This window comes from Sitophilus oryzae, unplaced genomic scaffold, assembly GCF_002938485.1.
Source record: "Sitophilus oryzae breed Bouriz unplaced genomic scaffold, Soryzae_2.0 scaffold_41_pilon_pilon, whole genome shotgun sequence".
NCBI classification, from domain to species: domain Eukaryota; kingdom Metazoa; phylum Arthropoda; class Insecta; order Coleoptera; family Curculionidae; genus Sitophilus; species Sitophilus oryzae.
Window position 1 is genome coordinate 3,394,500 of NW_022146996.1, and position 22,409 is coordinate 3,416,908.

A 22,409-nucleotide genomic window follows, 5' to 3' on the forward strand; every position below is an offset into this window, starting at 1 on the left:
AGTCGGTATCCCGTAGGTATTCAATGTTTTGATGGTCTTTATTCTATAACAAGAACCTCGCAGTTGAAGAAATATTTGTATTACTGGAAATAATACCAGGTATAATACCTAGTCGTTCTATAGGTATCAGAAAAGAATGTGATGTTTTAAATTAAAAAAATTAAATTAGCAATGTACAATTATTATGTGCACTCACTATTACTATTAGGTATGTTAAAATAATTACCGAGATAAAACTTACCTTTAAAGGAAACGTTTTGTCTGGGTCTCAACCACAAAACAAAAATTACAAAATACGGAATAATCGTGGAATCTGAAATGATCAATAATGACAATAATCTTCTCTTCCAACAAGCTAAAAGAACAGGCACATTCAGCCAAAAACAATTTATTACTCCGATTTGCTCCGATTATCAACAGATTTTAGTTATCTTCTTCTAGAGCTAAGAAATAGAAAAAGCTACTGACAATCTAATTAATCCTGTCAAATGTTTAACTTGCAAAGTTGAAAACTTCCTTTTGTGACCGCCAAACGCTATGCGTGTCTGGGATGCGCGGTAACAAAGAACTTGTCTACGAAATGCTCTATTCTACAAGCCCTCTCACTTTAGTTATTAGCGACGTTATTAGTTTCTCTCTGGTGACAGTAGAACGGCCAAATACAAAGTGAAGTTAAGCGCAGAGGCGCGAAACCTTGAAAATGAATGCCCACAGAGCAGCACAGAATTGTCGACTTGAGGTCGTTAGAACTACGCCAAGCGCGTCAAATAAGTTATCCGGCCTGAACGAGAGGGAAGGACGTTATCACTCACCGGTGATGATAGGCCAGACATCATATATCATGTACAAAGACATGTAACGAACTAAAAACGTTACATAATTTTAAGCGGATACCACCTTTATTTATTTCTATGTTTTTTTTCTTCATCTTTTCAGGTCATTGGAGATTTGCAGAAGAGGTTAAATAATACCCTGCCTTTTCAAACACCACTGGAGGATGCGAAACAACATTATGGTATGAACGCTAATCTTTTAAATACCATAGTGGATTATTGGAAAAATAAATACAATTGGAAAAAACGTCAAGAGTTTCTGAACCAGTTTCCGCAATTTAAAACTGAAATACAGGTAACAATTTTGTTTATATTTTTATTTTGGTTAACCATAAATTATTTTTTTTTTGATCAGTAGGTATTATCAAAATCCCAAAACACTTTACTTCTGTAACTGGGCCCGAATTCTGTAACTTTGACATAAAAACGTTACGCTTTCAAAGCGGTGAGCGAAAGTATGCCATTAGCGAAACGCCAAGCAGTCGATTTTGGTATTCTCGTTGCCGTGCGAATCGTTTTCAGGATACGCTTTGAGCACATATTGACACCATCGCAATTTCGCAGGTATCTAATAGTCAAATGTGAATAAAACAATGAAAAATGTCAATTTTACGTGAATCATCGTGAATTTCATAAACTATTGTTGAGTTATGTCAACCTATTTTTCTATGGATATGTCATTATTCTTATTATACGAGGGAAATGTTGAAAACGCTTCTCAGCATTTTCGATGTTCTGAACAATATTTATAACTGCCAAGTCGTAAATTATCAATTACTTATTTTTAGAAAAAGTAGTAATTTTCATTAAAGAGCAAGATAACGCACAAAATCACATTTTTTTCGATTTTCACTGACAGTTCGACAAGCAAAACGATCCTTTAAGAGTCTATTTGCGCTACACCGCTCGGGTCGGTCTCAGGGGTCGGGTAGAGCGGGTGTGCTGTGGAAGGCGGTCCGTTCACGATCCCCCACCGCCTGATTTTTGGTCGAACGCATTCAGTGTAAATCACATCTGAATATTTCCCATATTATTTCAGTGGAGTAAAAACGATATCAAAATGTGTCAAAAATTTTTTTGGAGGTATAACTACATGATATCTATACAGGATTATCAGTTAGGCCTTTGTGCATGTGAAATAACTAATTACGACCTTTTTGGGGGTGTCAGAAATTTTTAACTAGCAAAATGTCAAAATGTATAACCATGTTTTTTTATCTTTCCTACGCGATAACTCCTAAACTAATCAACTTATTCACAAACTCTTTTTTTTAATCCATTGAGAACACATAGGCCGTGATAGCTGAGGTAATTAAAATTCCATAGTGAGTGTATTTTTTTTGGAAAATGGATTAAACTTCAAACATTAACTTTATTGTATCATGATTTTCGGTAAGCGAGAAACTTTTTTATTTGAAGGAATTTTACACATAGTATCTGCGTATGAAATAAAAAGTAAAAATATTGAAAAAGTTTTGAAACTTGTTTTAATTTTCTAATGCTAATACTTTCTTGTTATCCTAAATTAAGTTTACGAATAGGCCGCGCGCGAGACCACTCAGGGCCTCGCCGCCCGAGACTTTGATTTTATATGGCGACACGGCGGACGCGATGTTCCGTAGGCCTATTTCTGATTATTTGTATTGTACCTGCAGTTTGAAATTTAGTTAATTCAGTACGTTATAAATTATTTAGTTATCGACTCTTTAATTTGCAGAAAAACTATAAACAAAAATGATAGGTTTTTAAATCCTATTATAACGAAACCTAAAACTATCATAATCATAAATGCTGCGGAAAAAGGCAAAATGATGTATGCTTAATATATTAATTAATAATTGTATATATATTATATTAACAATTATTAATATATTATTAACAAAAGAAAACTAGTTAAATAGAACGGTTTTGATATTATAATATTTTTGATATGTGATAAAATAGGAAAAAGGGCAAACATCACAAATTAACATCTAGACAAACAGGTATCTTATGTTGTAACCTATTTTAATAAGATTTTTTAATAAATTCATTGATAATAAAATTGATATGATCGCTAAAATTCCATAGTCAGTATTTTTTTTGCCAATAGAGCTGAATAATTTATCATAAACCAGAATAATTTTAATTATTCTTATTTACCGTAAATATAAAAATAATAATAATAATATAATTCCATTACATAAATAATTCTATATAATTCTACAGAATGTCCCCTGATTTGTGGAAAAACTTTTTTATTATTGACATTTTGAGAAAAATGTATTCTTCATAAAAAATTTTGCTTGTTCTAAAATGGTTAATCCCGTTTATACTTTTCCAAATTTCCATACCGTTTGTATATTGTTGAATTTTTTCAGTCTTAAAAATCAAGGGGCGTTTCTATGGTAATATAATTTCGATTATATTCTTTGATAGACGGTTATTATTAATTATTGTTTTATTATATGTAAATTTATATATGCATGGGAAATATTGTTGATCGTCATTTCCCAGTCAACTGGACGCCGTTTTTTTTTCGATCATACGGTATATTATGTATTTCAATAAAAGCGACAATACTTAGGCAACAATGTTTTCGATCTAGCGTGGTTTAATGACAAAAGGGGCTCCCTGTAATCCTTTTACCTGTTCAAATTAATTGATTAGTATAATGAGACAAGTCGCTGATTCCTACTATTTAGTGGTTTTCATATTTTATTGCAATGAAAATCGCAGTTTTACGTACACAAAACGCAGATTTAATTTAATTTTTTTTTAAAAACTCAGAGCAAAATTTAAAATGTCATATGTCAAATAGAAAAAAAATATTACAGTCGAAAGTGATAAAATATCCGATTTTTAAAGAAAAATCTCAATGCAATCGGTAATATTTGCCATGACTACCAACATAAAGCTTTTTTAATCTGCCAATTCGTTTATTTAATCAGGAAAGTGTGCTCAAAGGTTTCAAAAAAAAGAATTTTTATTCATTTCCGATAAAGACAATTAAAATAAAAATTCTCCAGCTTTGGCAACATTTGACTTTCAAAGAAATTTTTGTCTATTTTAATTTCTACACCGGGTGCGTCTCAAAAGTGGCTCACCCCTATAACTTTCTTATTTTTTCAGATAAAAAAACGAGATTTGGTATGTTAGTATATGACATAAATTAGGATTGATTGACGTATTCAATTGTTTTTGGTCACTTCTTGTTTCACCGGAAATGACTACAACTTTTGATTCTTAAATGGCACCCCCGGTATTTGTTTACTTTATTCGATAGAAAATGACATTCTGAATATAATGACATATCATATATCATATGTCAACTTTTGAAATTTTCGCTTAAAACGAAATTGAATTTTAAATTTCAATCAAGTAGCCTTGGAAAAATAGATTTGATCGTCTAATGTTTTTAGTGCCTTGTCCTGGCCAGTTAGAAAATGCTCAAATCGTATTTTTAATCATATCTCAATTTTTTCAAATAGAACGAGGGTGGCTAATTAGCATATTTGGGAAAAGCATTTTTACGAATAATTTGATACCTCACACTGGTATTTCGAGTCAAATTATCGTTATGAACCGCATGTTATAATTTCCTTTATAATTTCAAATAAACCATATGCGAAAATGTCAAAAGTTGACATATGATATGTCATTCTATTCAGAGTGTCATTTTCTATCGAATAAAGTAAAAAAATACCGAAAAAACTAAATATGCCATCAGTTTGCTTAAATAGAACAAGTAACATATAATTTACGCGAAACTGACGATATGACCACAGACAACAAATTGCAGAGCTTCACAATTCAGCATAAAAAATATTTATTAAAAAAATAAATTAAATATAACTGTAATCAGAAAACCTTAATTTATGTCTGTATTGTAACGGAATTTTAACTTATAATACTCTTTCCAATATAGACATGTCTTATAAACCTTATATTTTTAAATGACGTGTTGAACGATGTGGGGTACCGATTAATTTTGAAGAAAAAAATATTAAACCCTGAACTTAAATTAAAATTTATTTTTAAATTATAAGAAAGTATCGCTTATAATTAAATTAACTATTAAATTTATTTCAATCAATATTTTTTAAGTATAATAAATACAACTTTGTTTGACCATCAAAATCTCAAAAATGGTAGATAACAACCTATTCTCAGACCTATTGAATAGACATATAAAATTTAATCAAAATCGGTCAAGCCGTTACGGAGAAGTATGGTAACAAAAAAATTAAAAAACAACCCCTATTTGAAAGTGAAAATTTAGTGTCGTATGTATTTTTTAATGCCACATCGTAAAAAAACAAAAATTAAAAATTTTGTCCAAAAAAATAAAAAAATTGGGGTGGGCCCCCCTTGTCACTTAAGGGTATAAAAAATAGATAACAGCCTATTCTCAGACCCACTGAATATACATATAAAATTTCATCAAAATCGGTCAAGCCGTTACGGTGAAGTCGGGAGAAGTATGGTAACAAAAAAACAACCCCTATTTGAAAGTGAAAATTTAGTGTTGTATGTATTTTTTATTGCCACATCGTAAAAAAACAAAAATTAAAAATTTTGTCCAAAAAAATAAAAAAAATTGGGGTGGGCCCCCCTTGTCACTTAAGGGTATAAAAAATAGATAACAACCAATTCTCAGACCTACTGCATATACATATTAAATTTCATCAAAATCGGTCAAGCCGTTACGGAGAAGTCGGGAGAAGTATGGTAACAAAAAATTAAAAAAAAACAACCCCTATTTGAACGTGAAAATTTAGTGTTAAATGTATTTTTTAATGCCACATCGTAAAAAAACAAAAATTAAATATTTTACCCAAAAAATAAAAAAAATTGGGGTAGGCCCCCCTTGTCACTTAAGGGTATAAAAAAATAGATAACAACCTATTTTCAGACCTACTGAATATACATATAAAATTTCATCAAAATCGGTCAAGCCGTTACGGAGAAGTACGTAACAAAAAATTAAAAAAAAACCCTATTTGAAAGTGAAAATTTAGTGTTAAATGTATTTTTTAATGCCACATCGTAAAAAACTAAAATTAAATATTTTGTCCAAAAAATAAAAAAAATTGGGAATGGGCCCCCCTTGTCACTTAAGGGTATAAAAAATAGATAACAACCTATTTTCAGACCTACTGAATATACATATAAAATTTCATCAAAATCAGTTGAAGCCGTTACGGAGAAGTAAGTAACAAAAAATTAAAAAAAACCCTATTTGAAAGTGAAAATTTAGTGTTAAATGTATTTTTTAATGCCACATCGTAAAAAAACAAAAATTAAATATTTTATCCAAAAAATAAAAAAAATTGGGGTGGGCCCCCCCTTGTCACTTAAGGGTATAAAAAAATAGATAACAAATAATTTCAGACCTACTGAATATACATATAAAATTTCATCAAAATCGGTCAAGCCGTTACGGAGTAGTACGTAACAAAAAAATTAAAAAAAAACCTATTTGAAAGTGAAAATTTAGTGTTAAATGTATTTTTTAATGCCACATCGTAAAAAAAACTAAAATTAAATATTTTGTCCAAAAATAAAAAATTGGGAGTGGCCCCCCTGCTTGCCATAAGGGTATAAAAAAATAGATAACAACCTATTTTCAGACCTACTGAATATATACATATAAAATTTCATCAAAATCCGGTCAAGCCGTTACGGAGAAGTACGTAACAAAAAAATTAAAAAAACCTATTTGAAAGTAGAAAATTTAGTGTTGTATGTATTTTTTTTAATGCCACATCGTAAAAAATAAAAATTAAAAATTTTATCCAAAAAATTTTAAAAATGGGGAATGGGCCCCCCTTGTCACTTAGGTATAAAAAAATAGATAACAACCTATTCTCAGACCTACTGAATATACATATAAAAATTTCATCAAATCGGTCAAGCCGTTACGGAGAAGTACGTAACAAAAAATTAAAAAAAAACCCTATTTGAAAGTGAAAATTTAGTGTTGTATGTATTTTTTAATGCCACATCGTAAAAAAAACAAAAATTAAAAATTTTGTCCAAAAAATAAAAAGAATTGGGGTGGGCCCCCCTTTGTCACTTAAGGGTATAAAAAATAGATAATAACTTATTATCAGACCTACTGAATATACATATAAAATTTCATCAAAATCGGTCAAGCCGTTACGGAGAAGTACGTAACAAAAAATTAAAAAAAAAACCTATTTGAAAGTGAAAATTTAGTGTTGTATGTATTTTTTAATGCCACATCGTAAAAAAAACAAAAATTAAAAATGTTGTCCAAAAAAATTTTAAAAAATGGGGTGGGCCCCCCTTGTCACTTAGGGTATTAAAAATAGATAACAACCTATTCTCAGACCTACTGAATATACATATAAAATTTCATCAAAATCGGTTAAGCCGTTATGGAGGAGTACGGTATCTAAAACTGTGACAAGACAATTTTTTATATGTATTAGATTTCAGATTCAGAAATCTGCCTAAACCTTAGCCCGATCCTGTCGTGTTAAGCCACACCCATAATTCCAAACGCACGTGCTTTCAGCGAAAAAATATAATTTTTAAATTCCTTAGATTAGGGCTTGCAGAGCTTGAGCATTTGCCATAAAATAGCGAGCAATTTGTTACAAAACCATATAAATTATATTTATATCACTGTAATCACAAAACTTCAATCTATATCCCTCCTGTAACAGAATTTTAAATTATATTTTTATTTTCGAGAAAATTTAGTCCAAACATAAGGTTTATTTTGTTGATGTTTGACCATCAAAATCTTAAAAATGAACAAGTTATCTAAAAATGTGCCACACGACGGATTTAGTATAATCCTTTATCTTTAATTTTCTTCTTCGTTTGTGTAAAAATACCTAGCCAGTTTGACATAAAACGTTAAATGCCGAACGCTTATTTTGCTACTTTTTCGGACTAGTGAAATGGACTCTTAAGGCAACCGTTTTCAAAGCGCTTAGCGCAATCAGTAAAGACGCCAAGCGCGTCAGATGAGAATACCCAAATTGGTAGTTAAGGGCTCGAACACACTGACGACCAGGTCGCACCGGCCAGGCCGCTGCTACCTCTAAAAGCATTAAATCAAATGATACCGCGCACACTAAAGTCCTGGCCGTCCGTTGATCGTTGCGACCAATAGACTGCACTAAAATATTATTATTTTCTGCCGCTTGTTGCCGGTTTTCTTCCAAATTAATATTTTTTCAGATGAAATCCCTCAAATTCAACGCACAATATTTTATTTTCTATAAGATAAAGTGTTTTAGTGTAGTTTTTGCACACGTGCAGAAAATCCAAAGAAATAGTATACAGACTGGATCAAAGGGAAACTTAAATCTAGTCCCTGTTTTTTTCAAGGGTCGATTCTAGTAAAAAATCAAAACATTTTTATATGACATACCTACTCTATTTATGATTGGTATGATACCTGTTATTATATCTTCGAGTTTCGGTGTTAAAACATAAAAAAAATAATATTTAAATTTTTTCTACAACCACTTGTTTTTTTATTAAATTAGTTTTTTTAGTTGTATTGTAGTCATGTACAAGGAGGACAACTGTATTTTAAATATTATATTTAATTTAACGTTTTTCAAACAGGGTTCATTAGACTATATTTCTACTAGATACATTATTTTAAAAAAAAAATTAAGAGTAAAAGTAACTTAAACATTCATAAAAATAGAAGTAATTACTCTTGTACATCCTCAGTAACAATAAAAAAAGAGGAATTTATATTGTAAACATTGAAATAACTGGAAGCTAAACTTTCTACCTGCTTATATTTAGAGCTAGTGTCTGACGACCTTTTTTACGATGGCCCTAATATGTTTACTTTTAAAGTCAATAAGAGCCATCAGTAGAAGTCCATATCAGTAGAAAAAAGAAACAGAATATCTCCCTTTTTGTCGGTCGCGCGTACAAAATGCTTTTTGATCGGCCTATTTGTTCTGCTTGTTCGTGCGCGCTCGGTTCGTTCGGGCTAAAATGCTCAAATCTGAACGCACCTTTAGGAACAATACTGTTTTTGTCCTTTATTGATATAATGCTGAAAATCTCTCGAGTTACATGTCTCACTCTACACATATTAAATTACATAGACGTAGGATGTAGAATATTCTGTTATGAAGCGACTGATGGAATAGCAGGCATCGCGGATTTGAAAAACATGGAAATAACGAGGTTGGAGATTTTACTTGTTTCATTTACCACACCAGTATTTTTTAACGAATTTTACTTAGTCGGGGTTGGAGATTTTACTTACTCCATTTACCACACCAGTATTTATTAACGAAAAATCCAAGAATATTTTCAATGCATTATTTAATATTAGAACATTTAATAAGCTCATGAATAGCAACTTCGCTTTTTAGTTAACTCGGATATTTTTACATTTCTGAAACAATATTTTCTAATTGGTAAAACGTAAAAAATCGTTAGATCTGACAATGCATCCGGCTGGTCACCTGGTCGTCAGTGAGTTAGAGCCCTAAGTGCGCGCTCAGCGAAAATTAACGTCATATACGCTGAGCGTATAAAAGCGCTTAGCGTTTTCTAAGTTACAGAATTCGGGCTCCGGACGCTCGTTTTGCTAACCATGTTAGCATCATCAGAAGATAAACTAGGATAAACTGAATTGGCTTTCTAGTATTTAAGAAACCAAATATCTGCTCCTAATAACGTAATCTTAGTACTAAACTTAGGATAAAGATTTACTTCCGCAGACCGTGGAGCGACCGAAGATTACAGTTAGGGTTGGAACTAGTGATGGGAAAACCGATTAATGTCAATAATCGAGTAGGTATTCGAGTTTCAAGCGATTGCAATAGCCGAGTGATCGCTCGAGCGAAATATGACTCGAATTTAAAAATACGGATTTTCACCCGTCGCTTGTTGTAAGTACTCGTTAACGCCAAGCGCCAAGCAGTAAGTTGCGTGCGCAGTGATGAATAGCAATGGCGACGAGCGATTCGCTTGATTTAGTTTATTTCAAAGCATTGTAGGTCGTAAAATTTTGTCCCTCAGATACGCAACGGATAAATATATATACGGCGTCGTATAAATTTGCTACCTGCAATGTATGTAGAAAATTCGCTCGGCTTTTTATCGAGTATGTCACATTAAAATCGGATTTCAATTTATTTCATTCTACGATCGCTTGCATTCGTCGCTTGGTACACGTCACTTGCATCACTCCTTCATAATCGAGCGATGTCAGTTATTTCAATAATCGAGTACTCGAGCGAATTTTCGCTTGAGTTATCCCATCACTAGTTGGAACCTTTAGTGTTACAACAGCAAAATAAAACACTAATTCGTCATAATTAGCGATCTTTCTTGCTGTTGTAAAACCAAAGGCTCCAACCCTTAACTGCATTATGTAAGTGTTATGAACTTATCAAAGTTATTATATAAAATAATATATCCCTATTGAATACATATTTATTAATAATCTGTGTGTTAATACATATTTATTAATTATGATAATAATTGTGTCTAGGGCCTAAATATTCACTTTCTTCACGTTAAACCGACAAATGTACCAAAAGGGGTCGATGTTCTGCCACTGCTGCTTCTACATGGATGGCCCGGCTCGACAAGAGAATTTTACGAAATTTTACCAATTCTGACAACGCCACAGAAAGGTAAATAAATGCATAAAAAAACTGTACTTTTCATAAATGATTTTTAATATAATTTACATTTACCTAATCGACAAAAATCCTAAACGTTTCAAGAGTGTAATAATCTAATCTCAATAGTCTAATAATCGAAGTCATTCGTTACAAGCAAAAAGAAAAAAAAGCGAACCTTATAATCTAGAAACTGTTTAAAATCTCTAAATATAACTATTCAGAGAACAGTTTTTAGCAGAGGAGTCTATTAAAAACTGTTTAAATTCAGTTAAAATATCAATACCTAAATGAAATCTATTTCCATTTTACAGTTACTATCTGATTAGAATTACCTAACGAGATAAAATTAATTTCTGCGAACTAGCATTAAATGGTGTCATATACGGATATTACAGTTGAGGGTTGGAACCTTTGGTGTTACACAGCAAAATAAAACACTAAATCACCACAATACACCAAAACACTTTTACTTTTACACTGGACGCGCGTTTCGCTAACCATGTTACTAATTTATAATCATCTGCTGATGATGCTAACATGGTTAGCGAAACGCGCGTTCAGTGTAAAAGTAAAAGTGTTTTGGTGTATTGTGGTGATTTAGTGTTTTATATACGGATATGCCGACAATACATGTTTAGTATTTACAGGAATACATGATCCTTGAAACAAACATCAACAAGGACATACCAAGTAGCCACAAAAAGTGCACACACGATGCTATAATAATCTCCTAACCATAAAGGATCTAGAAACAGAATATATGATATTTTTTCTTCTTCTTTTACTTATTTGAGATCTAGTCGATCTGTTAGTTTTAGGGTTGGGGGTTTGGAGAAGGTTTGGAGGCTAGGTTGTTTTCTATTTTTTATATCCCTAAGTGACAAGGGTGACTCACCAATCTTTTTTTTAGTAAACAATTACATACTTTTTCATTTATTAAACAAATACATACAACCCTAAATTTCCACCATTCTACTATCAACCCCTATTTTTTAATAGGAGATGACTTTGTTTTAATTTTTTGTTATCATACTCCTCCTAAACGACTTAACCGATTTTAATGAAATTTTATACGTATATTCAGTAGGTGTGAGAATAGGTTGTTATCTATTTTTTATACTCCTAAGTGATAAGGGTGGCCCACCTCAATTTTTTCTTTACTTTTTTGACAACATTTTTTATTTTTATTTTTTTATGATGTGGCATTAAAAAATACATACAACCCTAAAGTTTCACCCTTCTACCATCAACCCCAATTTTTAATAGCGATAATAATAATTCAATACTTTTAATTTAACAACAAATTGTTTTCAAAAATTGTCATAATACCTTAAGTTAAAAAGGGTATGATTGTTATATACCGGATACAATGGTGTTTACCCAAATTCAATATACCATTTTGGGTATATACTTTTGGGTATATACTGGGTGCTATTTCAATATACCGGGTACTTGCCCATCACTAACCTTAGCCACAGCAACGCGTGGCTGGATTTGCTAGTATATTTATACAGGGTGTCCCAGGCTGAGCGTCTATTAGAAGTTTCTAGAGAACTACAATATTTAGATCGGAAATTTTTTGCACATCATTGTTTCACAATGAGATATATCGATTAAAAGTATTTTCAATATGGCGGCACTTCCGGAAATACCGGAAGTTGACAGCAACTTTCTTATTTTAAATGAGTGCCCCCATTTTTTATTACATACTTAAATTATCTGTAAAATTTTATGGATTTTTATATTAAACACTCTATACCTAACATTAACTGTTTTTGAGAAAAAAAAATATTTAAAATTTTTGGATGAAAAAAATTACCTGTCAAAAATATGAGTATAACGTAAACATTAGATTTAGAGATTACCACAGCCACTATGCCATAAAGAGAAGACATTAAATTACAAAAATTAGATTATTCAAATGTCATATAATAATGGCCGCAGCTGTCATCGTATTGAGCGATTAAAAATTACATTTTTTTCAAATGGAAACCCACTTTTTTTTATTTCACTAGTGAAATGGTTTTTCAATTCGTTACTTTTTAACTATACATATTTCTATACATAAAATAAATCGTTTGTAAGTTATATAGTTTTAAAGCGTATATTTGTCTTGATTTAAAAAAAAAATATTTCCAAGCCAACTTTGCTATGTTTTTTTGGATTATACGGTATATTATTAATAATATTAACTATTAGATATCACTAAAGAGCGAAAATATGAGTTATATTTTTATAAATAGACTTTTTAAATTCTTAAGCAGTCAGTATTTATAATATACGAAATTCAAATAATTCGTTATTTGACAGATAGAAATAAATTGTCTGACTGTTTGATACTTAATGTCAAAGGAAACTAGATAAAATCAAGGAAAATATACGTTTTCAAGCTAAATCTTAAATAACTTAAAAACGATTTATTTTAGGTATAGGAATATGTATATTTAAAAAGTAACGGAATTGAAAAACCTTTTCACTAGTGTAATAAAAAAAAAGTGGGTTTCCATTTGAAAAAAATGATTTATGATAATTTGTTTAATCGCTCAGTTCCATGACAGCTACCGCCATTATTATATGACATTTGAACAATTTAATTTTTGAAATAGATAGCCACATGTCTTCTCTTTATGTCACAATGGCTGTGGTAATCACTGAATTTGACTTTTAGGCTATACAAAATTTTTTGACAGGTAGTTTTTTCGTCCAAAAATTTTAAATATTTTTTTTCTCAAAAACGGTTAATGTTAGGTATAAAGTGTTTAATATCAAAATTCATAAAATTTTACAGAGAATTTAATATGTAATAAAAAATGGGGGTACCCATTTAAAATAAGAAAGTTGCTGTCAACTTCCGGTATTTCCGGAAGTGCCGCCATATTGAAAATATTTTTAATCGTTAGATCTCGTTATGAAACAATGATGTTCAAAAAATCTCTGATCTAGATATTGTGGTTCTCTATAAACTTCTATTGCACGCTCAGCCTGGGAGACCCTGTATATCTACTCTCAGTCCTGGGCCGGCCCCATGAATGCTGGAAAGTTTTGTTAAATAATTTGTATATATACCCTTTTTGGGACATTAAATAGTTTTTGCTTTTAGAGAGAATATACACAGGGACGCGCCGTCCATATGGGTAAGGTCGTGCGGCGCACGACGGCGCCAATAAAAGCCCTAAAGGCGCCTGCGGTCACTGACTTTAAAATAAAATAAAAAAATAATAAAGCAATGTTTTGGCACTTATCAACAAAATAACATAAAATTTAAGTAATACTTTTATCTATGAACGCTAGTGGTGAACATATATTATCCACCAATGTCAAGCGCCGCGCCGCTGGTCATTGGAAATTTTGGCTTAATATTATAATATTGGAGAAAGGCGGCTACCCTTATTTCGCACGACGGCGCCGAAAATACTTGCGCTTCCCTGAATATACATTCTACTTACCTCTTCAAACGTTAAGCATTTTTTGTCAGCTAGGCGGCAAACGCTACTGACAGGGCTAATTTTCATTATTTGTATATAAATTACAATTCTGTTTATTTATTTACAGGGCGCAATTTTGTTTTCGAAGTAGTAGCTCCCTCTTTACCTGGATATGGATTCTCCGATGGGGCATCCAAGCAAGGACTGGGACCGTTCGGAATAGCTAAGATTTTCGATAATCTCATGCAAAAATTGAAATACAAAAAATATTACATTCAAGGAGGTAAATACTAACATTTTAAAAACAATACTATAAAACACAATACGTAAATTTGAAATGTCTTTCGCCACTGTCGTTCGATATTCAAAAGCGAATATCTCCAATAAAAATAAAGCTATTGAGATGAGTAAAAAAACAAACTATCGAGAAAATATGTACCTAGATGATAAAATAATTTTCAAATCGCTTGCTTTGTTAATATATTCTACAGGGTGTTTCAAACTTTCACCAAAATATCTACATTTTGTTTTCCCTCGTATAATTAACAGATGAAATTTTTATTTTTAATTTAGAAAATGATTTTAGATAATAAAAAGTCAAATAATTTAACTATAAATTGCTTAAAAATCATCAAAATCGGTCCCTTAGAACAAAATATATTAAACTTTAAATTACATCTAAATTTTAAGGTGCCGGTGTAGCTCAGGGCCGATACATCGTTTTACATGGGTGACCTTCAACAAATTAGAGACAAGCTGCAATTTTGCATGGAGCTTCATTTTTCAGATCTTTAAACGTCCTGAAACCCCAGCGATGAACCCTTGAGCCCGTCACCTCAAAACCGGGGTAACCCTACAAGGGGTAAAAATGGCCCTCTTTTTACTTTTTTTTCAATAACTCTACAACTACGAATTTTAGGAAAAAGAGTCACGAGTAAAAAATTGAAGAAAAGAAAATTTCCTACCACAAAGGTAAAGAACCAAAATTTTTAGAATTTCAGTTGCGCAGGTGCGAATTATTTAATTTAGGAGGATTGTTTTGATAACCCACCATTCTATGTTTAACTTCAAATGAAAACATTTTTGAGATAAATCTCGAGACCAAAAAATTTATTAGGATACAAGTTCCTATAAAAACGATCTTTTTAATAAAAGTAAGTTATCAGTGGCGGAGATAACATTTGCGTTTTTTACATTTAAAAACATTGAATAAGAAAAATTGCAGTTTTACAAATGATTTCCCATGAAATAGGTATATTGAAAATTTACACGTTTAATAACAAGATAAGAAGCCTTTAGCCCAAAAATAGGATAACTTATTTTAAGGATAGTCCTCATTTACTTCCACATTTGTTGGGTTCATACATGTAATGCCATTGCATTGACCACATGCCATAGTGCAGGTGAGTCCCATTAGCATGTACATGCTTTTTTACAGCCTCCCGAAGAGCAATTGCAAAATTTTTTCTCTAAAACCCATGTAGGAGCAATGGGCTGGTCTGAATATATTGGATTCATCTCTCGATTTTCCAGATTCCAACCCCAATCTTGCGGTGGTAAATTGTTATTTAACCAAGCCTGTACCCTTCGATAGTTTCAGATCTGTTTTCTCAATACTATAGTAATTATATAACATATCACTATGGTAAAAATGTCACTCTTGTTTTTGATGGCTATGAAGTATTGTTGGAAAATGGAATCAATGTTAAATTCGCTGATGGTGATGCCGCTCCTCTTATTGTAACTACAGCGGTCGTAATAAGTGACAATTTACCAGAAGGGACCGTAGTAGTCAGCGAAGATACGGTCAATATGGTGTTACTGATTCATTATTGCCACAAGAGACTGTTTATGATTCGTCCGGGAAAGGTGTCAAAACTAAATAAAATAATCGACATATCGGCCTTACAACAAAAATTGGGGGATCTGAAGAATGTGACACAACGTCTGCTGTATTCAATAAAGGGAAGATTAATTTAGTGAACACCATCCAGAAGAAAAAGTTATGTGAGCTATTAAAATAATTTTATAATCCCGAGGCTACAAAGGAGAAGTTAGAAGAAGTTACATCTCAGTTTTTTATAGCAGCATATGTTAAAAACTCAACAAAAAAGTAGATTTGGATAGTGCCAGATACATGCTTTATCAAGAGTACCTAAACGAAGTCTTAATACCAACTTCAACTTGACATCACTACCACCTACCTCCAATAGTGCGAAATATCATGGACTTAGAGTTTATGTTAAATATATATTGCATTCAAATGTTAAACTAAATTCTCATTTTTAACTTACAGGTACAGGCTTGGTTAAATAACAATTTACCACGGCAAGATTGGGGTTGGAATCTGAAAAATCGAGAGATGAATCAAATACATTCAAACCAGTCCATTGCTCCTACATGGGTTTTAGCATGTATACATGCAAGTGAATTGGACTCACCTGCACTATGCCATGTGGTCAATGCAATGGCATTACATGTATGAAGCCAACAAATGTGGAAGTGAATGAGGAAAATCCTTAAAATAAGTTATCCTATTTTTGGCTAAGGTTTTTCTTATTTTGTTATTAAACGTGTAAATTTTTCAATATTTTCATGGAAAATTATTTGTAAAATTGCAATTTTTCATATTCAATGTTTTTAAAATGTAAAAAACGCACATTTAAAAAAATATATCTCCGCCACTGGTAACTTACTTTTATTAAAAAGATCGTTCTTATAGGAACTTGTACTAATAAATTTTTTGGTCTCGAGATTTATCTCAAAAATGCTTTCATTTGAAGTTAAACACAGAATGGTGGGTTATTAAAACAATCCTCATAAATTAAAGAATTCGCACCTGCCCCACTGAAATTCTAAAAATTTTGGTTCTTTACCTATGTGGTAGGAAATTTTTTTCTCTTAAATTTTTTACTCGTAACTTTTTTTCCTAAAATTTGTAGTTTTAGAGTTATTGAAGAAAAAGTAAAAAAAGGGCCATTTTTACCCCTTGTAGGGGTGGTTTTGGGATGACGGGCTCAACGGTTCATCGCTGGGGTTTCAGGATGATTAAAGATCTACAAAATGAAGCTCCATGCCAAATTTCAGCTTGTCTCTAATTTGTTGAACCTCGGCCTGTATAGGCTCTGTGCTAGTGAGTGTAGATAAATATCTAAATAATAAACGTTACACCATCAATAATGATTTTGCCTCTATCTCAAGAAACAGCTCATATTGGTTAAAAAAATGAAAAAAAAATCATCTAGATAGCTGAAAGCTGGTATACTTATGTAAGTAAAAAATAAACAACTTTTTCAAATAATTTGTTTAAAAATTACCTTTTAGATACCTGAGATCAAAAATGTTAATTTTATTATGTAATTTTTAAACTAATTCAAATCAAAAACTAACGCTAAAGTCAAATCCCATCGAAAACATAGAATGTAAAAAAATGCCAAGTCTCGCAACACAATTCCTCCGCTATAAATGTTGTGTAATCTCATGTAAAACCAAGTCAGTTTATTTCGTTTAGTCTCCCTTTACGCACCTATTCAACAATTTTGATATAAATTGTTAGTATCAATATTAGTCATCTTTATTTCTATAATAATTATAATGACTTGGCAATTGCATGCACGGCACCATAATTATAAAAAAGAATAATCTACTATTTCGATTACTAAGTAAATCTAATAAACGGTGCACTTAAGAATAAAGTTTTTTAATTACTATAGAATATCATATCGTGCAATTGCCAAGTCATTATAATTAATATAGAAATAAAGATGACTAATATTGATACTAACAATTTATATCAAAATTGTTGAATAGGTGCGTAAAGGAAGACTAAATAAAATAAACTGACTTGGTTTTACATGAGATCTCACAACTTTTTATAGCGGAGGAATTGTGTTGCGAGACTTGGCATTTTTTACATTCTATGTTTTTGATGGGATCTTATTTCTTTTTGTAGGTTATCCTTCTATTTTTTTTCGGGTCATTCAAAATAATATTAAAGAAGTTTGACTATAACTCATAAACTTTGAATTAACGTATAATTAATTAAGTCAGATAATATCAATTGAATCAAGATATGTATTTAATATTTTACAATCAAAATAGTAACGAAAATAAAATTAAAAAAATTGTGTCCCGATGTAGCCACCCGAGTTCGGCCTTCCGAACTAGCGGAAAACTTTGCCACCGCGCTATCAAGCCTTGGTCGAAATATGTCCAAGCCTTGCAATTAACATATTAAACTTAAAAAATAAACAGGGACTTTATTACAAGTTAAAGTCTGACTAGAAAAAAATCATAATCCTTGAATTATTGTTGGTATATAGGTACATTGATATACAGGAAGAGTTTCCTACGATGTTCTCTATGGGTATCTCGGAAACTACTGGAGATAGAGGATAGAGAATCGATTAAATGGGGAAAGAATTGCAGTTTTGTGGGGTCATAAATATGCGCCTTTCAGATTTTTGAAAAAGTTCATGTCTTACTAGATATTTCGAAAAAAAAAATTCTATTTGTTTTTTTTTGGCTATTTTAAAAATTGTCCCTAATTCCATTATAAGCTATTTTAGACAAAAAGTTTTCAGATAAAAGTTGTAGATAATCACATCCTTAATGAGGTTGTGTCTTCCGTTTTTTTCTAAAGCCTGTCATTTTTATCCAGTCAAATTAAAATAAACAAAAATTGTAAATATGAATTTTTCAAATGAAGAAAAGCGTGTAAGATTATTGGTTCAACTTTTCTTGACCATACATTTTCGAGGATACGTTGACCGGTGAATGTTTTTTAGAGAACGATTTTCAAGACTTGTTAGAAAAGTTAATTTTAGTTATAGCCAATTCTTATTTTTCTTGACTAATTTCACTTAAATTGCATGACATTCTGTTCTTTTTTGATTTATAACTTATAAAAAGTCAGAATATATTACTAAACGGTTCTTTAGAATTTACATTACAAAAACTAAAACTTAAAAAATAATATCGCTGCAGTCACTGCATACACTTTAAGTTATTTTAGAAAATGTTCAAAAAATCCGCCATTGTTTTGAGAGTTACATCTTTTTAAAACTGAATTATTACCTATTCTCACAAAAGGACCGGTTGACTTAATTAAACTTCTCTCGTAGCGCCACTTCTCGAGTGCCTCTCTTAATTCATAAGTTCTTTAGTAAACCTTATTGTTAACCATACCGCATAAAAAAATCTAAAATGGATAGGTCAGCTGATCGAGGAGGCCTATGCAATTAGTCCACCTCTTCCTATCCCTGAGTTTATATTATTATGATATAAATAATTTTTAACATTTCTTTCATTATGTGGGGGGGAGGGCATAATGAAAGTCATTTTGGAAACACTCTATTGATGCGCGAGTATCTACACGCTTTTCTTCATTTGAGAAATTCATATTTACAATTTTTGTTTATTTGAATTTACAAAGTTTGAATGTGACAGCTTCACATTTCTGAGAGTAACGGCGATTGAACTTGTTTCCATGGCTAACTAACTGAAATTGTTTAAAAATGATAAGAATTGGCTATAACTCAATAATTTTTCGAAAAAAAACATATTATAGCTGATATCGCTAAAAAGCTTAAAAAATGCCGCTTTTTATGAAGTCATGGCCAACTATGGTTTCCATTTAAAAAAACATATGTTTGTGTCATATGTCAAAAATGACAGGCTTTAGAAAAAAACAGAGGACACGAACTCATTAAGGATGTGATTATCTACAACTTTTATCTGAAAACTTTTTGTCTAAAATAGCTTATAATGGAATTGGGGACAATTTTTAAAATAACCGAAATTTCTTTCTTTCAAAATATCTAGTAAGCCATGAACTTTTTCAAAAATCTGAAAGGCGCATATTTGTGACCCCACAAAACTGCAATTCTTTCCCCATTTAACCGACTCTCTATCTCCAGTAGTTTTCAAGATATCCATAGAGAACATCGTAGGAAACTCACCCTGTATAAATAAAATCAGAAAAGACCGCTTCGATTAATTCTAGTTTTCTACCTTTTTCTCGACTGGAAAGCCAGCTACCGGTCGCGGCTAGACAGCTAACTTTTAATCCATAAGGATATTTCAAAATTTTTCATTTTTTCCTTTGCTTATAAGCTTAAAGCTACCTAAAATTCTAAATTTGGAGTTTGTGACACATCTAGAAGTACTTTAGAATTTTTATGATCTGTCAGTGAGTCAATGTCGAAATTAAAGAAATTTGACAAGCGATAATTCATAAACTATGAGGGATAATTACTAGATATTTTGATAACCTAGCCAGCTATAGTATGTCTTCAAGTGTAGTGAAAACTAATATTCTTGCTTTATCCACAACGAAGTTACAGGGTGATCAAATATGCCGCTAATACCTTCGAAAAAAGGATGGTACGGCTGTGCTCGACTTGGCGGGGGCACTGCCGTACCCCCAAATTTGGGGGATTTTACCCCCTAAATCAATTAATAAAAAAATCCTCTCCGGCCTTATTTGCGACACTCTATTTTTATTCGATATTTTCAATTTTTCATATTGTAATTTGAAACATCAATATTTTTTAATCCTCCTATATAAACTATATATTTAATAAAGTAAATTTTTTTTCAGGAGATTGGGGTTCTATTATTTCTACAGATATTGCTATTCTATTCGCAGATCATGTTATAGCTATTCACAAAAACCTCTGTTTTGTGAACTCTCCCATATCCAACTTAAAGCTTTTTATAGGATCATTTTTCCCCTCATTAATAGCAGAGGGGTACGAAATTGAAGCAAATTATCCACTGTCTAAGACATTCAGTTTTATATTGTTGGAAACTGGCTATATGCATCTACAGTCAACCAAACCTGACACTGTTGGTAAGTGAAATTAAATACATTTTACGCTAAAACGTTAAAAATCATATACGATTACGACATAAAAAGTATTACAATTTAAAACTGGGATGTGGTACAAGACCTTGGCCCCTGTATCCGACAAACGTCACAGTTTTAACTACTACGTTGGGAAAATTTGCAAAGCGTCACTGAAGGCACTGGCATTATATATTTTTTCTTTTGTTTCTAAGTTTCTTAGTTGAAAACTATTATCGTTGATTGAAAGAATTGGGAAGATACGCAACCTAATGGGCGAATTCGAGACAAGGCTGATTTAATTTCCCCTTACATCTCAAGTGCTGTACGGTGGAGACACCAATCGTTCTGCAGCCAACGCATAAAGCACTTATTTTCTCTAATTCGGCCAGCGAAGGCACATCGAAGAAGGTGTGGATCTGAAAGCGACAGTGTTGCCATAATAAAATGTGTAATATCCGTAATACCTTTGACGGAAATATCTTTGGATGAAAAATCCGCGTTTATGTATTGAAAACATATTCGTGTTAAACATAGAATAAACAACGAAAATAAAATTTATTTTATAGGTACTGAATATGTCTTATGATCGAAAAAAGTCGTTTAGTTAGTCGTCAAATGATGGGTTATTGACATTTACCATAATATTTTACATATGAAATAATAGCGATCTTCATTTCCAGCCCAACTCTGACGCCGTTCTTTATTTAATCATATAATATTAAATTAAATTATTTAATGATAGAAAATCCATATTATTAATGTACTGTATCCAAAATCCGTAGATCTACGGATTAATCAGTAGTAATGACAACACTGCTTCCGGCAACCAATCACTCTATTGACTGAAAGTAGAACTACGGTACAGTATTCTTTATAGGACTGGCCCTAGTTGACCTAAGTTCCGCTTATGATACGGTTAACCACAAGATATTACAGCCTAAAGCCAACGAGACCTTGAAACATTACTACCTAGTCAAGATACTTGAATCCTTGTTCAAAAATAGGCAGTTTTTCGTGACGCTCGAGGGCAAAAAGAGTCGATGGCGAAACCAGAAGAATGGGCTGGCACAAGGGAGCGTGCTGGCACCAATTCTTTTTCAACATATACACAAATGATCAACCTGTTCCAGAGAACACTAGAACCTTTGCATATGCAGATAACCTAGCAATAACAGTTAAAGGAAACGGGTTCGAAGATATCGAGGAGAAACTAGAAATCGCCCTAAAAACAATGTCAACTTATTACAAAAAAAATCTTTAAAACTAAAGTGAGTGCATTCCACCTGAATTCGAGACAGGCGACCCGCAGACTTAATGTCACATGGAACGGGACACCACTAGAACACACAGATAAGCCTACCTATCTTGGCGTCGCGTCGTGCTGGACAGAACATTAACTTACAAATATCACTGCGAAAAAAACACGCACAAAAGTAGCAGCATGAAATTCCCTTATAAGGAAGCTGACCAATAGTAAATGGGGAGACAAACCTATCGTGGTCAGGATTTCTGCTGAAGCTCTATATTTCTTAACTGCTGAATATCACCATCTGGCCAGGATCTGGTACAAACAGGTCACTGATGCTGCGACAGATGAAGAAGAACGACACCCAGATCTTCTATGATATGTATATGCTGTGCATTATTTATGTGTTGTATACAGACCGGACCACCG

The 22,409-nt window shown here is 31.9% G+C and overlaps 2 protein-coding genes across 2 annotated transcripts in view; one reads left to right on the top strand and one right to left on the bottom strand.

Annotated features, from left to right (window-relative positions):
- The window catches only part of LOC115885674, a 528,892-nt gene that overhangs the window by 396,675 nt on the left and 109,808 nt on the right, over positions 1–22,409 (bottom strand). The gene's annotated exons all lie outside the window — the stretch shown is intronic.
- The window catches only part of LOC115885675 (juvenile hormone epoxide hydrolase 1-like), a 48,476-nt gene that overhangs the window by 18,757 nt on the left and 7,310 nt on the right, over positions 1–22,409 (top strand). Inside the window, exons 2-5 of the mRNA XM_030904657.1 lie at positions 937–1,128; positions 10,324–10,468; positions 14,012–14,167; positions 20,486–20,737. Of these exons, the coding sequence (XP_030760517.1) occupies positions 937–1,128; positions 10,324–10,468; positions 14,012–14,167; positions 20,486–20,737 (745 nt within the window). The remainder of the gene's footprint in view (positions 1–936; positions 1,129–10,323; positions 10,469–14,011; positions 14,168–20,485; positions 20,738–22,409) is intronic.